General features: G+C 36.2%; 1 protein-coding gene across 1 annotated transcript in view; it reads right to left on the reverse strand.

Moving 5' to 3' along the window:
* Positions 1–19,151, reverse strand: part of LOC116307794 (uncharacterized) — a 34,356-nt gene extending 15,205 nt beyond the window's left edge. Inside the window, exons 1-19 of the mRNA XM_089032104.1 lie at positions 18,644–19,151; positions 18,278–18,434; positions 12,600–12,627; positions 11,866–11,980; positions 11,153–11,245; positions 10,519–10,582; positions 9,823–9,921; positions 9,079–9,179; positions 8,401–8,443; positions 7,623–7,718; positions 6,738–6,856; positions 6,044–6,196; positions 4,185–4,271; positions 3,951–4,034; positions 3,344–3,508; positions 2,693–2,810; positions 2,130–2,305; positions 1,663–1,784; positions 429–498 (exon numbers count right to left, since the gene is read on the reverse strand). Of these exons, the coding sequence (XP_088888230.1) occupies positions 429–498; positions 1,663–1,784; positions 2,130–2,305; positions 2,693–2,810; positions 3,344–3,508; positions 3,951–4,034; positions 4,185–4,271; positions 6,044–6,196; positions 6,738–6,856; positions 7,623–7,718; positions 8,401–8,443; positions 9,079–9,179; positions 9,823–9,921; positions 10,519–10,582; positions 11,153–11,245; positions 11,866–11,980; positions 12,600–12,627; positions 18,278–18,434; positions 18,644–18,967 (2,214 nt within the window). The 5' untranslated portion in view covers positions 18,968–19,151. The remainder of the gene's footprint in view (positions 1–428; positions 499–1,662; positions 1,785–2,129; positions 2,306–2,692; positions 2,811–3,343; positions 3,509–3,950; positions 4,035–4,184; positions 4,272–6,043; positions 6,197–6,737; positions 6,857–7,622; positions 7,719–8,400; positions 8,444–9,078; positions 9,180–9,822; positions 9,922–10,518; positions 10,583–11,152; positions 11,246–11,865; positions 11,981–12,599; positions 12,628–18,277; positions 18,435–18,643) is intronic.
* Between the last annotated feature and the right edge of the window lie 488 nt (positions 19,152–19,639).

A 19,639-nucleotide genomic window follows, 5' to 3' on the forward strand; every position in this document is an offset into this window, starting at 1 on the left:
TGGGGACACTTTTTGCTCAAACGCACTACCACTACATTCGATATTCTATGCATACAACGTTCAACTCACATGTTGATTTTTAAGGAGGGAGGAAACCGGAGAACCCAGAAAAAAACCCTCATAGCATAGGAGAGAACAACACATCAAACAAACTCAATTCACATGTGGCGACCTCAAGGCTCAAACCAGTGACCAAACCTGTTGGACTCACAGCAGTGAAAGACGACGCGTTAGCCGCAAACGCCACCCATACTACCCATAAAACTGATCTGCAGTAAGTCAGGGTACAGCTAACACACAAATAAAATTGGAACTATCGTAAGATACTTATTTTGATATTGTCATTGTATGTATAGTGCAAGTGAATGTTTGGGGGGATAGGGGGTTGAAAATATGACTGTCGTCATGGCAACCAAACCATAACATACCATTTTTTCACAGGCTTTACGTCCGTCCATGAATCCTTTGGCAATTACACCTGGAGTAAGCAGCTCGTATCTAGACACAAGATCAACAATATATTAACACTACCAACTTAACTTATTGTATTTATAAATCCAGTCTGGTATGGAAATAAAATGCGTGAAATCAAATATATTGCTTTATTCCTGCCTACAATATGCAGGGTTCGTGCTGAGGTAACCACTTCAAATTCAAGGACTATTCAAGGAGTATTCAAGGACCCAAAAATGAATTTTCATGGAGTATGTTCAGCTAACTATGTCAAGGTTTTACACGGTGGTTGCACATGGTCGACTTTCAGATTTTCCAATCTTTCTGACTAGATCTATTTCAGAACCATGCAAGTAATGATCAAAGCAAAAATTTGTTTAGTCGATGTTTGACAAAAGAAATTGGCTTTAATCACCTAATTTACTATCTAGTAACTGAACTTAAAAGTGAATTAAACATTATAACAGCAAATATCAAAACTACTAATATTTTTTAATTAAAATTTATATAAGACATATTTCTATTACCTAAAAGATCAAACCTTCAAGGGGAGTACCGTGGACCCCATCGACCCCCCCCTCGATCCGCCACTGAAATAGATGCCATCTTCTGGCATTAAGAGAAACACACTTAGTGTGTCTCTCCATTACATGTAAATAACTCTGTCTCATATATTAAAATATTTATAAAAAAAGATGTCATCTTAAAAATATGTCCCCCAAAAAGTCCCACAATGCCCTGCAACCCCAACAACCCTGTCTTTTCCTAAATATTGTTGAAGATGTAGACCTACTCTGTAGATATGCTTCAATAAATCGTTATTATTATTATTATTATTATTATAACTATTATTATTATTATTATTAAATATCAGAATAGGCTCGTTTCGAATTCCAAATTACCGCTGTGTTTCTTGATTACAGACTCATTTGCTCAGGGTTAGCCTCAAGTTTGTGCAGAATATTCACGTGTTCTAGTCAAGGTCTGTCGAGTTTCAAAGTGTTTGTATTGTTGAAGTTGTGCATTCTTTACTTTACCATTGGTATTTAAGAGTAATTAGACACTGATACGAGGCTAACCCTGTGCAAATGAGTCTGTAATCGAGAAACACAGCGGTAATATGGAATTCAAAACTGGTCTATTGTTAATAATATATGCTTAAATGTACTAGTTTACTCACTAGAATTATCAGTATTGTATTAATAATACCTTTGTTTGAATTCCTGGAAGAGCATTCTGTTAGGAAATCCCTGTCTGCAGATCCTGATTCCTTCAAGTACACCGTTACATCTCAGCTGATCAAGAACCAGGTTTGAGTTGATTTTTCCAGCCTGGTACAACAGAGTTAGACGTCACAAAACAGGGCAAGCAATAAGACAAGTCACACTATTTATTATTATTATTATTACAATTTATTATAATTATTTATAATATAAATAGTCACTTAAGTCATGCAATGTTACGATTCAGACAATGAGAAAAGTCACACAATGAGACAAGTCACTTAAGTCATGCAATGTTACAAGTCACACAATGAGAAAAGTCACTCAAGTCATGCAATGTTACGAGTCACACAAGTCATGCAATGTTACAAGTCACACAAGTCATGCAATGAGAAAAGTCACGCCTGTCCTTTGGCTTCAACAACATTTATTCAAAATCAGTGCATACTGTACCTTCTTCTCGTGGTTGGGGATAATACATCGTACAAAGTTTGGATTGGTGTTGTTCAACACATTCATTAATCTGGTTAACTGATCCCTGTACACCTGACTGACTGTACGGAACATTCCTTTTCGGACCTTGCTGCCGAATGGGGTTTCTGCTTGTGCGGCAAATGTGCTAACGAACTCTGTTGAAGAAAGACAACATAATAAGATTATACATTAACACCATCTTGTTTTCAAACGGAATCAGTTGGTACCTTTTATGTTCTTCACCTGCGACAGTAAAAAAATATTTTGCAAGAAGCCCTCAAAATGTGGGAATTTGCAGAATATCGAAAATCAAACTTACAAACTTACAAGATACTGTGGAAACAACCGAACTGTGGTTTCGTCAGGATAATACCTGATTTTTCCTTTGCTTTTTAATGAAACTAGACTTTAAAAAAAATGCTGTTCTATCAAACCATCACTAATTTATGTAGATAACAATCTGTATGTTTTGTTTGTTTGGAAGAGCCATGGTTTGGTGGTTTCTGTGGAAGAAGCAGCAGCATAGAGTAACAGTGTTATACCTGCGTCTTTCCACAATCCTGCCACAAACGAGTCACTAGAACCCTGCATGAGAGCCGTGATGTTGTCGTTCAGTGGATCCTGATTCTTTAGCAACCATCCATCGCAGTTGTAGTCAACCTGCCGACAAATGAAATATTCAAAAGTTTTATATTGTCATAATATGATTTTTGAGGGTACGCGATAGGTATTCAACCACCCAACCATTATTTTACTCCATAACCTGCAATCCTGTGATTTCCCCCTGAAATCCTGTTTCCCTCTTTCTGTAACAGAAAGGCCCATTTGTACAATTGCTGAAAAAATATCTTGAGACCTGGACAAAACAGGAAGCCCAATTTCAATAGAAAGAAGCTTTTCTCCTCCACCCCTCCCCCTAGCAATGTTGAACGGACAAATGCTCATCTGCCACCAATCGTTACCCGAAACAACATTGATTACTGGTGAAAATTTTACAAATATATCCATGGAATTAGAGATTAAGTATTGAGGCTCATTATTAGCCAATTATTAGCCATTATTAGCCAATTTTAGGTCTATGACCTAGTTAATAATTCATGAGAAGCAGAAAATATGTGAATTAACCCAAGGTTATGCTACCATTCCTTGAAAATACCACATTTATTTTTGACAACAAAGTTGTCTCTACTCACCCTTCCAGCATAGTGAATAACTGAGAAATGAGCCTTAGAACGGAATTCTGGAATCTGGAACTTCTCTTTCTTGCTGTGTTCTTTGATCAGCTTTTCCACAAGAGATTTGTCAGATGCTTTGGGGAACCAACATTCTTCGTCACAGAGGGCAAAGATACCCATTGGCTAAGGGAAACAAAGGTCACACTGGTGAGAGGTGAGCAACTGGGGGTAATAAATTATTCTCTTAATAATACAGCTTCTCATTAATCCCATATGGGTAACTGTCCAATTATTTTCTTAATTGGACAGGTCTTGTTGATTTGGGATTAATTAGGCAGCTACATAATTAATAGGTAATGGGATTTCATGCTCTCCGATCAAGAAATAATTAGACTCAAAAAATTCCTCTGACTGCCAAATCGTCCAAACTCAGCCTACGGCCTCATCCAATTTTGTCAGTCCTTGGAATTTTCCTCGTCCAATTATTTCTTAATTGGACAGCATGGAGTCCTATTACATATACTAATCTCTACAGCAATGTGATATTCTAAAGAAGACCCTATTTTTGAACATTGGAACTTTTATAGATTTGAAGTCCAAGTATATTTTTTACACAAGAACCTACCATTTGAAGCAAGTCAATGCAAGGCTGCAAATCCAGACCAAAGTCAATGAACTTCCAATCTATGCCTTCTTTTCTGTACTCCTCCTACAGGTTAACGTAACAAAGCAATCAAAAGGTCATTTGCATGATGGCGTCAATGATAGTTATGATTCATCAGCTTTTTAAATATAAATCAAGCCAAGCTTTCGAGCATCTTGCTCTTCATCAGGGCAAACGGTTGTAACAATAACTAACCTGTTCAAGGATGAACATGGTGTGGTTGAACAGTTGCTGTAGCTTCTCATTTGTAAAGTTGATGCACAGTTGTTCAAAGGAGTTCAACTAAAACCACAAAATACCAAAAATTTAATAAACATGCTGTCATGCAATCCTAACATACAGACAAACCCTAGAGCTTTATACCATTATAGGGGTGGAGTAGTAGTATTGCAAACACATCTCACTTATATGGTCTCAGGTTTAATTGCTAGACTCAGGAGTAGAGTTTGTCGGGTCTTTCCCTAGATAGTTTTTATTTATTTGTAAAACTGAACATGCTAATCTCTAGTTCAATCTGTGAGAGAGTGATGCCCTAACTTAGATCAGCCCAGAGGTTGTTTTAGGGTTCCATCTGTGAGTTAGCCATGCCCTGACTTAGATCAGCCCAGAGGTTGTTTCAGGGTTCCATCTGTGAGTTAGCCATGCCCTGACTTAGATCAGCCCAGAGGTTGTTTCAGGGTTCTATCTGTGAGTTAGCCATGCCCTGACTTAGATCAGCCCAGAGGTTGTTTCAGGGTTCCATCTGTGAGTTAGCCATACCCTGACTTAGATCAGCCCAGAGGTTGTTTCAGGGTTCTATCAGTGAGTTAGCCATGCCCTGACTTAGATCAGCCCAGAGGTTGTTTCAGGGTTCCATCTGTGAGTTAGCCATGCCCTGACTTAGATCAGCCCAGAGGTTGTTTCAGGGTTCTATCTGTGAGTTAGCCATGCTCTGTCTTAGATCAGCCCAGAGGTTGTTTGAGGGTTCTATCTGTGAGTGAGCCATGCTCTGACTTAGATCAGCCCAGAGGTTGTTTCAGGGTTCTATCTGTGGGTTAGCCATGCCCTGACTTAGATTAGCCCAGAGGTTGTTTCAGGGATCTATCTGTGAGTTAGCCATGCCCTGACTTAGATCAGCCCAGAGGTTGTTTCAGGGTTCTATCTGTGAGTTAGCCATGCCCTGACTTAGATCAGCCCAGAGGTTGTTTCAGGGTTTGATCTGTGAGTTAGCCATACCCTGACTTAGATCAGCCCAGAGGTTGTTTCAGGGTTCTATCAGTGAGTTAGCCATGCCCTGACTTAGATCAGCCCAGAGGTTGTTTCAGGGTTCCATCTGTGAGTTAGCCATGCCCTGACTTAGATCGGCCCAGAGGTTGTTTCAGGGTTCTATCTGTGAGTTAGCCATGCTCTGTCTTAGATCAGCCCAGAGGTTGTTTGAGGGTTCTATCTGTGAGTGAGCCATGCTCTGACTTAGATCAGCCCAGAGGTTGTTTCAGGGTTCTATCTGTGGGTTAGCCATGCCCTGACTTAGATTAGCCCAGAGGTTGTTTCAGGGATCTATCTGTGAGTTAGCCGTGCCCTGACTTAGATCTGCCTAGAGGTTGTTTCAGGGTTCTATCTGTGAGTTAGCCATGCTCTGACTTAGATCAGCCCAGAGGTTGTTTCAGGGTTCTATCTGTGGGTTAGCCATGCTCTGACTTAGATCAGCCCAGACATTGTTTCAGGGTTCTATCAGTGAGTTAGCCATGCTCTGACTTAGATCAGCCCAGAGGTTGTTTCAGGGTTCTATCTGTGGGTTAGCCATGCCCTGACTTAGATTAGCCCAGAGGTTGTTTCAGGGATCTATCTGTGAGTTAGCCGTGCCCTGACTTAGATCCGCCTAGAGGTTGTTTCAGGGTTGGATTAGATGTGCTTGGATGTGCATTGTGTAGGACGAATTGAAAAATAATTATATAGGCATAGCCATGTACATGGAAGGAGCCAAAGAATTGGGGAAGGTAACATAGGGACAGTGCATCCATATCCATATACTACATGTTGTAGGTGTGTACAGTATATGAAGTATTGTTTATTACCTCAAAGATTTCAAATCCAGCAATGTCGAGGATACCAATAAAGGAAGCACCCTCTCTCTTAGTACGGTCAAGGGACTTGTTAATCTTGCCTACCACCCATTTGAACATACGTTCATAAAGGGCTTTAGCTATGGCTTCTGTTGATGACTCAGCCTGTGAAGTAGGAAAAATTATGGAATGTTATACCCGAGGAAATATGATATAATATCTATGCACTATCGTTATCATCCAGCATCATCAGTTTCCACCACTGTCATCATGCATCATCACCAGTTTTCACCATCGTCATCATCCAACATCAATGATTTCATCATCATTCTCATTCCCTTTCATGATCACCATCGTCATTGTCATCTTTATCATCACATCTATGAGCATCACCACCATCATCATCATCACCATCATCATCATCACCACCACCATCATCATCATCATCACCAACATCATCATCACCATCATCATCATCATGCATCATCATCATCACAACACTATATTCATCATTGTTGTGATCATCATCATGTATCATCATCCTAATGATCATCGCCACCACCACTTCTATCATAATCATTATTCTTTCCAATAATACTAACACTCCTTCACTAACATCACCTTACAATAATTATAATATAGAAAGTATTTTACACAAATACAGTAGCTTAAATGACAGCTGCCACTCAATGCAAAAGACACCTACCTGGTCCTTGGTAACAGCTTTCTGGACATAGTCTCTTCCAACCTTTACTCTTGGCCTCAGAATGGCGCGAGTGAATTCTGTCACTGGCATGCTTAAAAGATGGCAAATCTTTTGTGCAACTGTAATAAATGAATAAGTTAATATTCAATATTCAAACACACTTAATAGAGTTGTAAGGTAGTGCAAAAACTCTCTTTGGGACTTTAAACAACCGGTTGCTTAATACATGTTGGGGTTGAGTGCTTAATAGAGGTATAAATTCTTTAAAAACCCTCTTTGCGACTTTCACAACTGGCTGTTAATTGAAGGTTGGATGCTTCAAAGTATAAATTTGTGGAAAAATCTTCTTTTGGACATTGACAACTGGTTGTTAAATAGAAATTGGTCACTAAATAGAGGTATAAATTACTGCAATTATAGTACACTCAACAAAATTACTCGACTGTGATTGGTCGAGAGGAGTACAATTATAGCGTTAATTGTACTCCGTAGGAGTACCAAATTAAGTTGCTATGGAAACATGGCCAAAATAATGTCAACAGCAGCAAAAAAAAAAGCTGTAAAAACTAATAAGAACTAATCTCTTTTATGCATTTCAGTTGCGCGATGGACTGAAAATCGGCCGGCAAATAGACAAAGATGAACGGCATCGCTTCGCATTTTTTACTGATACGATCTTCTCGTACAATTTGGAAATTAATAGACATGAGTAATGTTTTGAAAGTTCTTGTAATTGCACGAGCCTTTCCTATACAAACCCTCTTTGAGACTAGGATATTTTGGCTGCTTTAAGACCTTGGCCATATTCTAGAGGTACTACTGCATGGTATAATATTGGTGACTTATTGGTAGCCAACATACTAAACATATCAACAGGTTACTCACCTTCATTGTTGGGTAGAATAGCCTGGTCTGAGTTTCTTTCTTGTTTGAAAACCAAGTTTCCAAACTGTAGCACAGCTGATACAACTTTGAATAAAGCTGATACAAAAATAATGTTTTAATAATTTATCAATGTTATTAATGTTTTTTCTGTTTTTAATGATTAAGACAGCAGTCAAGACACGATAATTGGGCTACCCTTATTGAAATACAATGTTGAAGTAATTTCCCATGTGTCTTCTAAAGGGGTCCTTCTAAAGATCTCTGTGTACCTTTATGTACCCTTATGTACCTTTATGTGCCCTAATGAATTATGATTGATGGTTATTGAACCCAAAAAAATAACTGCTAAAGTGATCGGAATCAAACATCTTCAGGATGCCGGTATGATGTTATAGCCACCGAGCTACAAGAATGATTCATTATCTACAAGGATCTGAACTTAATCTGGACATATTGAGCCTAGCAGTGTGCAGGCTACATGTCATAATGAGTAAATGACTCCGGATGTCAGTACGATGCTCTAACACTGAGCTACTGTAAAAGAATAGATTCATTATCTACAAGAATTCTGAACTGAATGTGGACATATTGAGCCTAGCAGTGTGCAGGCTATATGTCATATTGAGTAAATGACTCAGGATGTCAGTACGATGCTCTAACACTGAGCTAAAAGGATATAGATTCATTATCTACAAGAATTCTGAACTGAATGTGGACATATTGAGCCTAACATTGACTTAATAGATTCTAACTTATAATATATTATAATATACTATACCTTTGACATCATCGTCATGTAGGTTCATATCCTTGAGACAACTCTATAAAAAATGGAAGATTGTACCTCAAACTAACTCGTAATCCCATTCCAAACATCAAGGAAAAGAGCATTATACTGAGCAATGGCAGAATGTTTCATACTCAGGGTAGAGGGGTAGAGGATGGTTAAAATCCTCCCCCCCCCCCCCCCCCCAAAAACCAACTCTACCTCTAAGCAAATGCTTTTTTCATCCTAGATTTGTACAGTAAAAACTCACAAGTAAGAACCTACATTTTTAGAGTTAGTCTAAACAGGTTCTTGTTTAAATGGTAGTTAACACAATTTTAGGCTATCTAGGTTCTTAAATAGGTTCTTATTCCTGTGTAAAAACAAATAAAATCCAGCTTCAAGATAAAATGGTAATCAGCCTATTTTTCACCCCTCTCCCATCAACAGCACCCTAGAACATTTAGTTGATTTATCTGCACAGCAATGGCAAGCTCCTATTTTTCCAAACAGGATTCTAACTCAGCTCTGTATCACTAAATGATGATTTTTGAAAATAAGAACCTGTTTTTCATTTTCTAGGCTAAACAGGTTCTTGTTTAAAGGGGTATAAATGACAAATTTGAGGCTAACAGGTTCTTACTCATGGGTTTTTACTGTATCTGAAAAGTAATGATGACAAAAACTTACAATGGAATCCTGCAGCTCTGCCTTGTCATCGATGCTAGGGACAGGAACAGCGCCATTGCTCAAAAACCTGTATTCTGTTGGCTTACCTAAAAGCAGCTCACCTGAAAGGAAGATAAATAACAAGGGGGATGAAATCTAAAGACAAAAAACTCAAACCTCAGGGCTTAAAATACAGTTGGAAAGTCGCTGATCATTTTTAATTTGGTCATACCTCATTTATGGCTTAACGTTATTGGTTAAAATGACCGCAAGGCAAAGATTTGATTGGACAAGTACCAATTCTAGGTGGACATTGTTCAATGACTGGCTGTAATCTTACACCCTGAACCTACAGACCATGCGTAACGTGGCGTCCAGGGTGGGGGGGGACGGGTGGGTTCAAGCATGCATTTCTTTAAGAGTAAATGGTTTGAACCCAGGTGTTGAAGCTTGTTAAGAAATGTGATCCTCCGAGTGAATGTAGTCTTGAGAAAGGCTGTTGTTGGTGGTGACTGACGTTTCGACAACCTGAGCGGAAGTCATCTTCAGAGTCCAGCGAGAAAATGAGACACAGTCCATGGTATTTATGCATTTCTTTGTTACATGTGTGATGCAAGAAACTGGGACAGAATATAAATTAAAATCTAGGATGACGAGTGGATTTCTAGGCATTCAGGAGATGATTATTTTATACAGATGACAAGGAATCAAAATCTGGGCTAGAAATAGGTGCATCATTGTAAGCCATCTAATAGTTATACTCACTTTTAGTTTTAGAATCCAACCCTTCTAACATTTGGTAAAATATGTGGAATGTTCTCTCATCTTTGCTTTGCCGAATGGCACGTGACTTCTCTAACAAATCTGTTATGCACGTCAAGGTATACAATTCTTGCACAGGTGTTAACTATGTTGTTGTTGTTGTTGTTGTGGGGGTGGTGTTGATTATGTGATTCCCGGGGGGGGGGGTACTCCCCTATATTCACTACACGGGTACGTGCCGCCAAACAGGGTACGGTTTTCAGCGATTCTACTCTGAAACAGGGTATATAAAATCGCGTTTACTCTGGAACAGGGTACATACGAAACCACGCTCTCTCTCCTCTCTTGAACAGGGCTTTCAGCGATCTTGCTCTGGAACAGGGTATGAATTCCAGGGATTTTACTCTGGAACAGGGTCAGGGTTCAGAGGGCTCAGCGGCACATCCCTACCCTAAACATGCAAGAGTACCCCCCGGGTGTGATTCATGGACAGAGAGAATAATTTTAAGAGAAAGTGGGTGGACTAAGATTAAAATGAGTGATATTAGTATTGGAGATAAGGATGACAGTGCTCGTACTGCTAGTTTCGTTACACAGCATAGGTCTTGCTGGCTTTGATATTGATGGTGATGGTATTAGCGGCAGCCTTGGCTGTTGTGGTGACAGCACTGACATTAGAATATAACATAACAAGGATACAAGTTTCTATATTTGCCCCAGATATGAATCCTGAAGCATCAAAGTTGATCCTGATAAATTTACCCTGAAACAGACAACCAAAATGACAAACTATGTCAAATACAATGACCAACCCACTTAAAATCGAATACCACTATATATTATACTGAAGTGTTTATATAGCTTTTTTATATGTGTATAAAATTGAACACAAGGCTTAAAATAATTGCTGGTAAGTCACCTGTTATGATCAAAAACCAAATTAGTTTTAGCTTAGTCATATCTTTTTTCTGACTAAATCTTAACTGGTCAAAATGCCCAGCAAAGCAAGGTCCCAGTTCTGTCCAGTAGTTATTTTAAGCCCTGGCACATATAAAATATACAGTGGAGTGGGGGTCTTTAGTCTTCTCATACTGACTAACAAAAGAATCACAAGCCACCACTTTGCAAGTAATATTGTTGAGTGTAAGGCAATCTATTCTTATATCTGTTCTACTGCCACGAATGAAGACAATACTTAAAAAAATCATTTGTTGACCTTTTATGAAGTATAAAAAAATAGGTTATTTGGTGCGCATGTGTGCGGATATTCCATATAATAACATCCCTGTCTGAATGACAAAAACAGGAACCAAAAGCACAGTTTTTGACTTACAAAACGAGAAGAGTTGTCGTTCTTGATAGTCTTTGCATTACCGAAGGCTTCTAGGATAGGGTTAGCAGCTAGAAGCTGTCTCTCTAGTTCAACCTACAACATAAGAAGAATGCATGATATGAAGGACAATGAAGATCATGATGGCAATGATGATGATGACAATGATGGAGATGAAAATTATGGTAATGACAAGGATGATGACCATGATGGTGATGGTGATAATGATGATGATGACCATGACAAGTCTGCTTAGCTAAGTACCTGAGTGAAGGTCAAAAACTATTAAGATTTTGGGCACTTAAAATGATACATCAGTAGGTGCCGCCTTTGATCTGGAAATTTTACCCCCCCCCCCCCCTCCCTCCAAAAAAATTTTAACTGCTACAAATACATAAGTTTGCTTAAATAGTGAAATATAAATATGTAATACAATTTGTTACCCTCTCCAAATGAATTTTTTTATTTTATTTCGGATGAAATATCAGAGAAAGTAGACACGACTATGGCATTTCTACTCAGGGTATAATGTTTTCCCATTTCAGACGATCATTTGCATTGTCATTCTCTTGGGAGTCCTTTCTTTGTTTATTGGCTGTACACAGAAGAAGGCACATGAATGTGGATACAACTCAAACAAAGAATTTTATCCAGAGAATGACACATGGTCTGAAATGGAAAAAGATTAAGATTTAGAGGTTTATTGCACTACTTACATGTCCATCTTTCTGTGGAGTTTGATGAAGTTTCGCATAAGAATGCCCAGCAACAGCAGCAAGGTACTGAATAACTTTCTTGGTGTTCTCTGTTTTACCTGCTCCAGACTCTCCCCTGTCAATCAATCATTAATTCAATCAATCTTTCAGTCAAACAATCAATGTGAGTTGGGTTTGTTTGATGTGGTGTTCTCTCCTTAGTATGATTCCCTTGGAGAATCAAGGATGATTCATTTTTAACCTGTGGGATCCAAGGTTTCAATTCCAATTCAATGGGAACCATATGCAAGTAGAGTTTGTTGGGTGCCTCTCTATTGATTTATGAGTTTTTCTCTGCAAAACCTAACAAGCTAAATTTGAATTTAATCTGTGAGTTAACCCTTCCCTAAACTTGAACGGTCAAGAAGTTGTTTCAGGGTTTAATCTGTGAGTTAGCCATGCCCTGACTTAGATCAGCCCAGAGGTTGTTTCAGGGTTGGATCTGTGAGTTAGCCATGCCCTGACTTAGATCAGCCCAGAGGTTGTTTCAGGGTTCAATCTGTGAGTTAGCCATGCCCTGACTTAGATCAGCCCAGAAGTTGTTTCAGGGTTGGATCTGTGAGTTAGCTGTATTCTTGCTATTCAATTATAAGCACCTCTTCAAAGGCGTATTCCCTGTTTTTCCGAGGGGACACCCCCATTATGACAAAAAATAGTTGGGACATTAAAAAAATTCATGCAAAAACAATACTTACGTGCACAAAATGGACTGATTTTCTCGATCTACAAATAGAATTTTAAAAAGGTATAAATAATCATAACAATGCATTTTAGTAATTTCGTTAATGAAAAATTTTAAAAAATAAATAAAAACTGTTAAGTTTAAAAAAATAGCTGTTTTAACTGTGAAAATGAATTGAAAACAAAAGAAACAAACATGTACTAAATTATTTTAATTACATAATTTCATTGTAAAAGAAAACAGTTAAAACAAATTTTTTTGACATTTTTAAAAAAATTTCTATTCATTTTTTTATGATTATCAAATTAAAACTGAAATCTTCAGCTTTTCATGAGGTAATCTTTTTCTTTCTATTTCAACATGGATAATTTTGACCTTTACGGTAAAGGTGAAAGTCGATACTAAAGCTGAAACAATTAACATCAACAAAATGCTAGACATATTAAGATAACAAACATTTCTGGCAAATTCCATCGGTATGTGCCGGCTTATACATATGGCATTACAAAAGCTCAAAAAAATATGCAAAAAGCAGCTAAATAGATTAGAAATGGGATGAAAAACCCACAAGGAATGATGAAAAAGGTTTTTCAAAGGAAACCGTTTTTATTAATAGGCGATAGAAGGTACTAGAATGTTGAAGTCATGCTTGCTCAACATGTGTTCTTTTGAAGCAGTTTTTAATGATTGAATAAGAGCCCCATGAGAACAGGAAACTCATCTCAAGCCAGGCAACATATGCTTAACTGTATTAGTCAAAAAACCACTAAAGTACCATTACACCAGAGTTCAATTTCAAAAGAACAAGCTGGGTGATATTTCTATGTACTTCATTCTTAAACTTGTTTCAGCTGTTTCATATTTTCTTATTCTTGAACACTGTAAATATCTGTCTTATTGGGAAGTTGGAATTTTTTTCTAAACTTAATGCTATTTTGTCTATTTTTTTATAAATTTGACTTTAGGTTTCATTTCTGTGAATAAAGCTTGTAAAATAGCTTTTTTGCTTTGATTGAGCCACTCTTATAGAATAATTTTGGTTCAAATTTTGAATCTCATTTGAATATTTTTATATTATCAAATTAACTATGTACATTAAAAATGAATTCTTACAAAAATATGAATGACAAATCAATATTAATAATGACAATAACAAGAAATAGATATAAATAATTTTAGAAGTTATATCAATTTTATCTAAAATGTCTACAAAGAAGAGTAATATTTACAAATGTTCATATCTTTTTATTTATAGAATGCGAAGTAATGTATTTTTTCTCTTGAGAAAAGTTTTTTTTTAATTATTTTTGGAACATTTCTAAATATTCTTTCAGAATTTTGTGATTAAATAAACAAAAGCTTATAAATAAAACGTTAAAATAAGATGCTTAAAAAGCCTTGTGAGCCTTGCATGACACCAAGATGTAACATTATATTCTTACACGCAGGTATTACCATATTTAGGTCTCTCCTTACAAAAATCTGTTTACTATACACTTAAGTTTGTGTCATAAACTATATATAAGTTTATAGCAAAACTAAAAACATTCTTCTAGGAGTGTGGCAACAATTAAGCAATAAAAAATAAAGTATATTAACCCCAAAGAAGTGATTCAGAAAACAGATTAGAATTGCTTGAATCTCTCCTTTATGACAATGACCATGCTGAAAAATATCACTCAAAGTCTAAAAATTAACACATGAATGGTTGATGACCTCATGAGCTTAATATTCAAAATATTTGAAGTAAGAATAGTGATGATTATAAATGGGCATAGTAAGAGGACTATTAGCAATGACCATATAAAGAGATATGGATTGCACATGGATGTTATCTGTAATCCACTTAGTAATGTAGTTACAAAAATAATACTAGACACTCGCAAGGCCAGAGGTTATCTACAGTAAATCGACTGGAACCACCAACTTAAGTCATTCAAAACAATCTTTCCTAAATTGGAAAACTTCAACCATGCTAACTTCTTATATATTGTATTTCATTATTTGTATTATTCCTAATTAGTGTTAATGGATATATTTCTTTTGTCTTTTTGTTTTAACAGGGCTCTCTTTAAACTAATTCTACTAAACGAGACATCCCTGTATAAATATTGTTAAAATAAATAAATAAACTACATCTAAACAGCACAGATTATTAAATTTAGTTTCAAGATAAATGAGGTTTTTTTTGAAACAAACTAATTCGTTATGATCTTTTAATAATTTTGAATATTTGCTCTAAAAATAGAATGCTACATATCAAGATTAAACTATTAATATACAAGATAAAGATATCTTATCTATAAAAGGGTTTAAAATTGAAACCCCAAGTTAATATTTTATTATCATAGCCATACGTTGACCTAAAATGTTTTTTTGTCTACATATTGTATAATGCACTGGTACATAACATGCTTCAACTTTATACACATTCAACTCTCATCTTGCAGACACCCTGACATTATACCGACACATCGCTATTTTGGACAGGAACAAAAATACAGAAGAAAAAAAATAGACAAAGAAACGACCGTAACAAATTATTCCCACCACGGACATGAAGTAAAGGTCATGATGATGTGATGATATCTGTGCTAATAACAGTTGACTGTATATGTATATCCTTCTATATTTAGAACATATAAATATTTTAAATTATTAAAAAATCTTAAGGAATTAATTTCGAAAAGTTTCATAAATAACATACTTTATTATAAAATAATGTTTCAAAAAAATAAACCTTTATTTATCTTGAAACTAATTTTGATAATATGCGCCAGTTTGATGTAGTTTCTCAATAGTCCCTTCACAGTTCCCTGCACCATCTTGGTTGCTAAACCTTTGCATTGAAGCGAGACAAACGGTGAGATTGCAATGATAGGGACATGTGAATAATTCTCCAAGGTATTAAAAAAGGTCTCCATCATTGCAATCTCACCATTCATATCACTTTGATGCAAAGGCTTGGCTACCATTCAAGATGGTGCAGGGAACTGTGAAAGAGACTATTTAGGAAAAATTGTGTTGCCAAGAGTTTCTTAATAACAACTGTTGATTGTTCTGCCAATAGGCCTGCTTATCTGTGTGTTGGTGGAAGAGACAACATAGAAGATAGAAAAAGCATCTTCCCCCTCCTCTGATGACAACTTCACAAGATATAACTTCATGCCCCCCCTCCCCCCCCCCCCCTCCCCCCCCATTTCACTCCACAATCTTTCACTAGAAGATAAACTTCATATCTTTGTGCCAAGGTGTAATATACTCTACTTATCTTTATATGTCTGGCACAAATTCACATTCATTTAACAAAGTATCATATTAAACATTATTTGCTTTAATAACACTTTTATTGTGGTCTGCAGCCCAGGAAAACAACAATACTTTAACTTTCCATTACAGATATTTATTGCAAAAAAAAATTTTGAGAAAAATAAAAAAAGTTTTTTATAGAATCATTTTTGTGACTTATATTCTGTAGACTACATAAATACTAAAACTGCAGTATTACAAAAACCATAAGCAGCTGCCCTCTAAAGATTATTCTGTTGTCATTTAAATAAGTGCTTGGCCTTCTTTTTTTAAGTTTCTGGGGTTTTAATTGCTCTAATTTGATTTTTAGATTCTCCCTGGGAGAGGGACGTGATCAAACATGGGTTATTAATATTGACAGAGGTAAGTTATGATTAAACAAAGTCTATACATGTATATGAATTTAAGTCCTAACAGTACTGAATACAGCTCAGTAATATATGTGGATATTAGCATCAAATATAGATTGAGTTCTTGGGATAAAACCCTAAAAAACCTCTAAAATATAGATAGATTTTAGAGAGAAATGGTTTCTTTAAATATTTGTTTAATGAACTGAATCTGATCAAAAAATATTTCAAAATAAAAATTACTAAAAAGAGCTCCAACATTTTGACAAATCTAAAAAATCCATATTGAAAGTTATTCATATTTTTGATATTATTCATGAATATTACAGATAAAGTTGTATCACCACAGGTATCCAGAATTAGACTAAATAAAACACTGTTAACATTAAAACTACACCTATGAATTATAAATATAGCTAATAATATACAGCAACTTATGAAAAATTGGAGCCACAAATCATCCTGGATATTTGTTTCCATATTTTCTCCATAATTTGTTTTTATAGTTATAAGACACTATAATTTTTGGTACATGGTATTTAATTGCACTTTTTATCTTTTTTTTTTTTACAAGAAAATGCAAAACAATAGACTCTTACTTATGTATTTGAATTTTTATATCAATGAAGAAGTAAAATACTGGATTTTTCATTAGCTAGTCTTTCGTACTTTCAAAAAAATCTGTATGATTACGATCTATTACTCATATTTTGTGGCTGTGCAAACTGGCTGACGGTGCTCTACAAGAAAGCCTAATATTTCTAAGACTGTAGCATAGTTTTATGACCCTGTAACTAATTGATGACATGTGGGGTGAACCCAGATGCCTGAAATTACTTCAAGCACAGACAATACTTCTATGGACAAGTGTTATCTTTTAGTAAACCATAAACAATTCCTTCAACAGTATTGCTTCTTGGAAATTCAGGAATTGCTTTTTTGAAGAGTTTCAAATTTGCTGTCCATAGGTGATTATATCATTGCATATAAAAATTGGTGGAAGGGATTAATCATACTTTTGTACTACTGATAGCAAAAAATCTAGCTCATAAGTGAACTGATTTGAACAAAAAACAGCATATTGTGATTGTGGCAGGCAATACTTCCATGTTTAATGTTTCAGCTCACAGAATATTTTATAACTACATTAAAGTCTAGCTCTCCAAGAGTGAAAATCTTAACAGATGGGAACAAGATAGAACAATCTTTACGCAAAATGAATAATTATAGTACATCTATGTTGTATAAACAATTGTTATTAGGACAACACTCCAGCTAATCATAACAAATTATGCTCAAGCTGGCTGTACATTTGAATAATGATTGACAAAATCACAGAGGGATGGAATTAGTATTTGTCGGCAAAGTAAGAGCTGTGTGTATTCAATGACCTTTAGTGTTGATGGAAAAAATACCAAGACTTTCTAGTGATAATCAGGATGCAAAGTAAGCTCCCTTGAGCAAAGTAAACAATATTTATCTACAAAGGGGTGGGTGCAGCATTTAGATTCAACACACAAAAAATTGTTTGAGAAACCATTGTTAAAGCCATATTGAAAAACATTTGGAGGTCTAGGTCTTAATTGTTCAGAATGATATTGTTGTAGATCGGTTTGTGATGGATAATGGTTTAGACACACGATATATATTTATGCAAAATGACTCATAATTGTAATGCCTATCCACTGCAAGACGTCACTGAGCGATCCTAAATCTTGAAGTGCTTAAAAAGCATTGATCACGGAATCAAAAGAGACAAGAATGCTGTGAACAATACTAAATCGAGGTCTTCAAGGGTTTCCTCACAGATCACTGCACAGAAATGCGACCGTTTCGTGCGGCCATCTAATTTATTACCATAGTAAATATATTCGCCCTTCCTTTATTATATTCCAAAAAAACACTACCTTAGAACCTAAAACAGTGATTTTAGTAGAGCCACTAGGAAAACAACCCATCATCTATGGCTCAGTTGATTTTTATAGCAATCAGAGTAGTAGAAAAAGTTTTTAAAAAGGTTATAGAATCATACCTTGCAACATGCTCCTGTAAGCTGTATCAGTAATGGCGTAGATATGTGGTGGTACTTCGTGCCTTTTCTTTCCACGGTACATATCAATAACCTTGTCTGTATAAATCGGTAAACGCTTGTAGGGATTCACCACCACACAGAACAACCCTGAATAGGTCTATCATAATTAAAAAAATTATAAAAAGACATCATAATTGGTTCAAAATCAGCTGGCTTTACTACAAAGATAAGTCAATCGCGAGTAAAAATCATCCACAGACTTCCGGTGATTTTAGACCCAACATTTCAAAGTTCTGCAATCTTTTCCGGGTAGACATGGATTCAAATATTACCTAATGAAAAATGAAGACTATATTCTTTACTTACATAGATCAAGCCACTGTAATAACGATCTTTAAGGTTGTGTAAGACGCTGGCTTCGTTCAAACAAGTCAGATCAGCCATGTCTTCAACTTTTTCGAACTTGGGTGGGTTCATCCTCTGAATGTCATCTTTATTCACATTTCTTCTCTTCCCTCCATCTAACGCCACAACATACTCTTCCCCTTTCTCCTCCTTAATACTAGCAGGTAAAAATCCCTCTTTGTCGTCGGGAATCCACACAAGTTTTTTAGAACTCCATTCTGCAAGAGCTACGGGATCCGAGATGGCCGCACGGTCAACGACCAAGTATTTCATTTCGTTCTCCATGGCTTTTTAGACGCGTTTAAACGCGATTTGACCCACCAACACGAAAAACAAGACCTTGTAGTTCTAATTTGTGTTGATAAGGGCTTCTTGGAAGGTTGTTTTTAGGAGAAAATTGGTAAGAATCCAAGCTTGTTTGGTAGGAAAGCCCTAGTGCCGACAAGTCCTTGGCAAAGAGCTGGCTTAGCAGCCTCACCCCGGCGAACCCGTTACGTCACTCTTTCTTGGTATGTAGACCTCGAATACAACGCCCTTTCCTATTGGTTAACCTTGTTAAACCTCCTAAGAACGGCTCGTGTGATTTGGTGATATTTAGTATGGTATGAGAAGCTTGTTTCGGCTGTATTTCCGCTCATAGAGATGGATGCTTTCAGTATGATGTACTTTTGGCTAAGGAAAAGGAAACTAAAGAAAAGATTGCATAATTTGAATGAGTTGGTCGTGAATAATACATCCTATTCTTTAACTGTTCAGTTGAGAAGCTGTTTCACGTGACCATATAAGAAATTAGAATATAAAAATTACATCTGTGTCAGAGAGACAACCTTTTTGGAGTACGTGGGAAAAAAAATTTATGAAGCAAAGTTTTTAAATTTTTACAGGGTTAATAAAATTTTGTGTCAGCTACTTATTTTCTTCTATCTTTCCTTTTCCTCTTCTTTTTCTTCTTCTTCT

The sequence above is a fragment of the Actinia tenebrosa genome, unplaced genomic scaffold (genome assembly GCF_029948245.1).
Source record: "Actinia tenebrosa isolate PJP-AT-01 unplaced genomic scaffold, QUT_ActTen_1.0 PGA_scaffold17__23_contigs__length_9995812, whole genome shotgun sequence".
NCBI classification, from domain to species: domain Eukaryota; kingdom Metazoa; phylum Cnidaria; class Anthozoa; order Actiniaria; family Actiniidae; genus Actinia; species Actinia tenebrosa.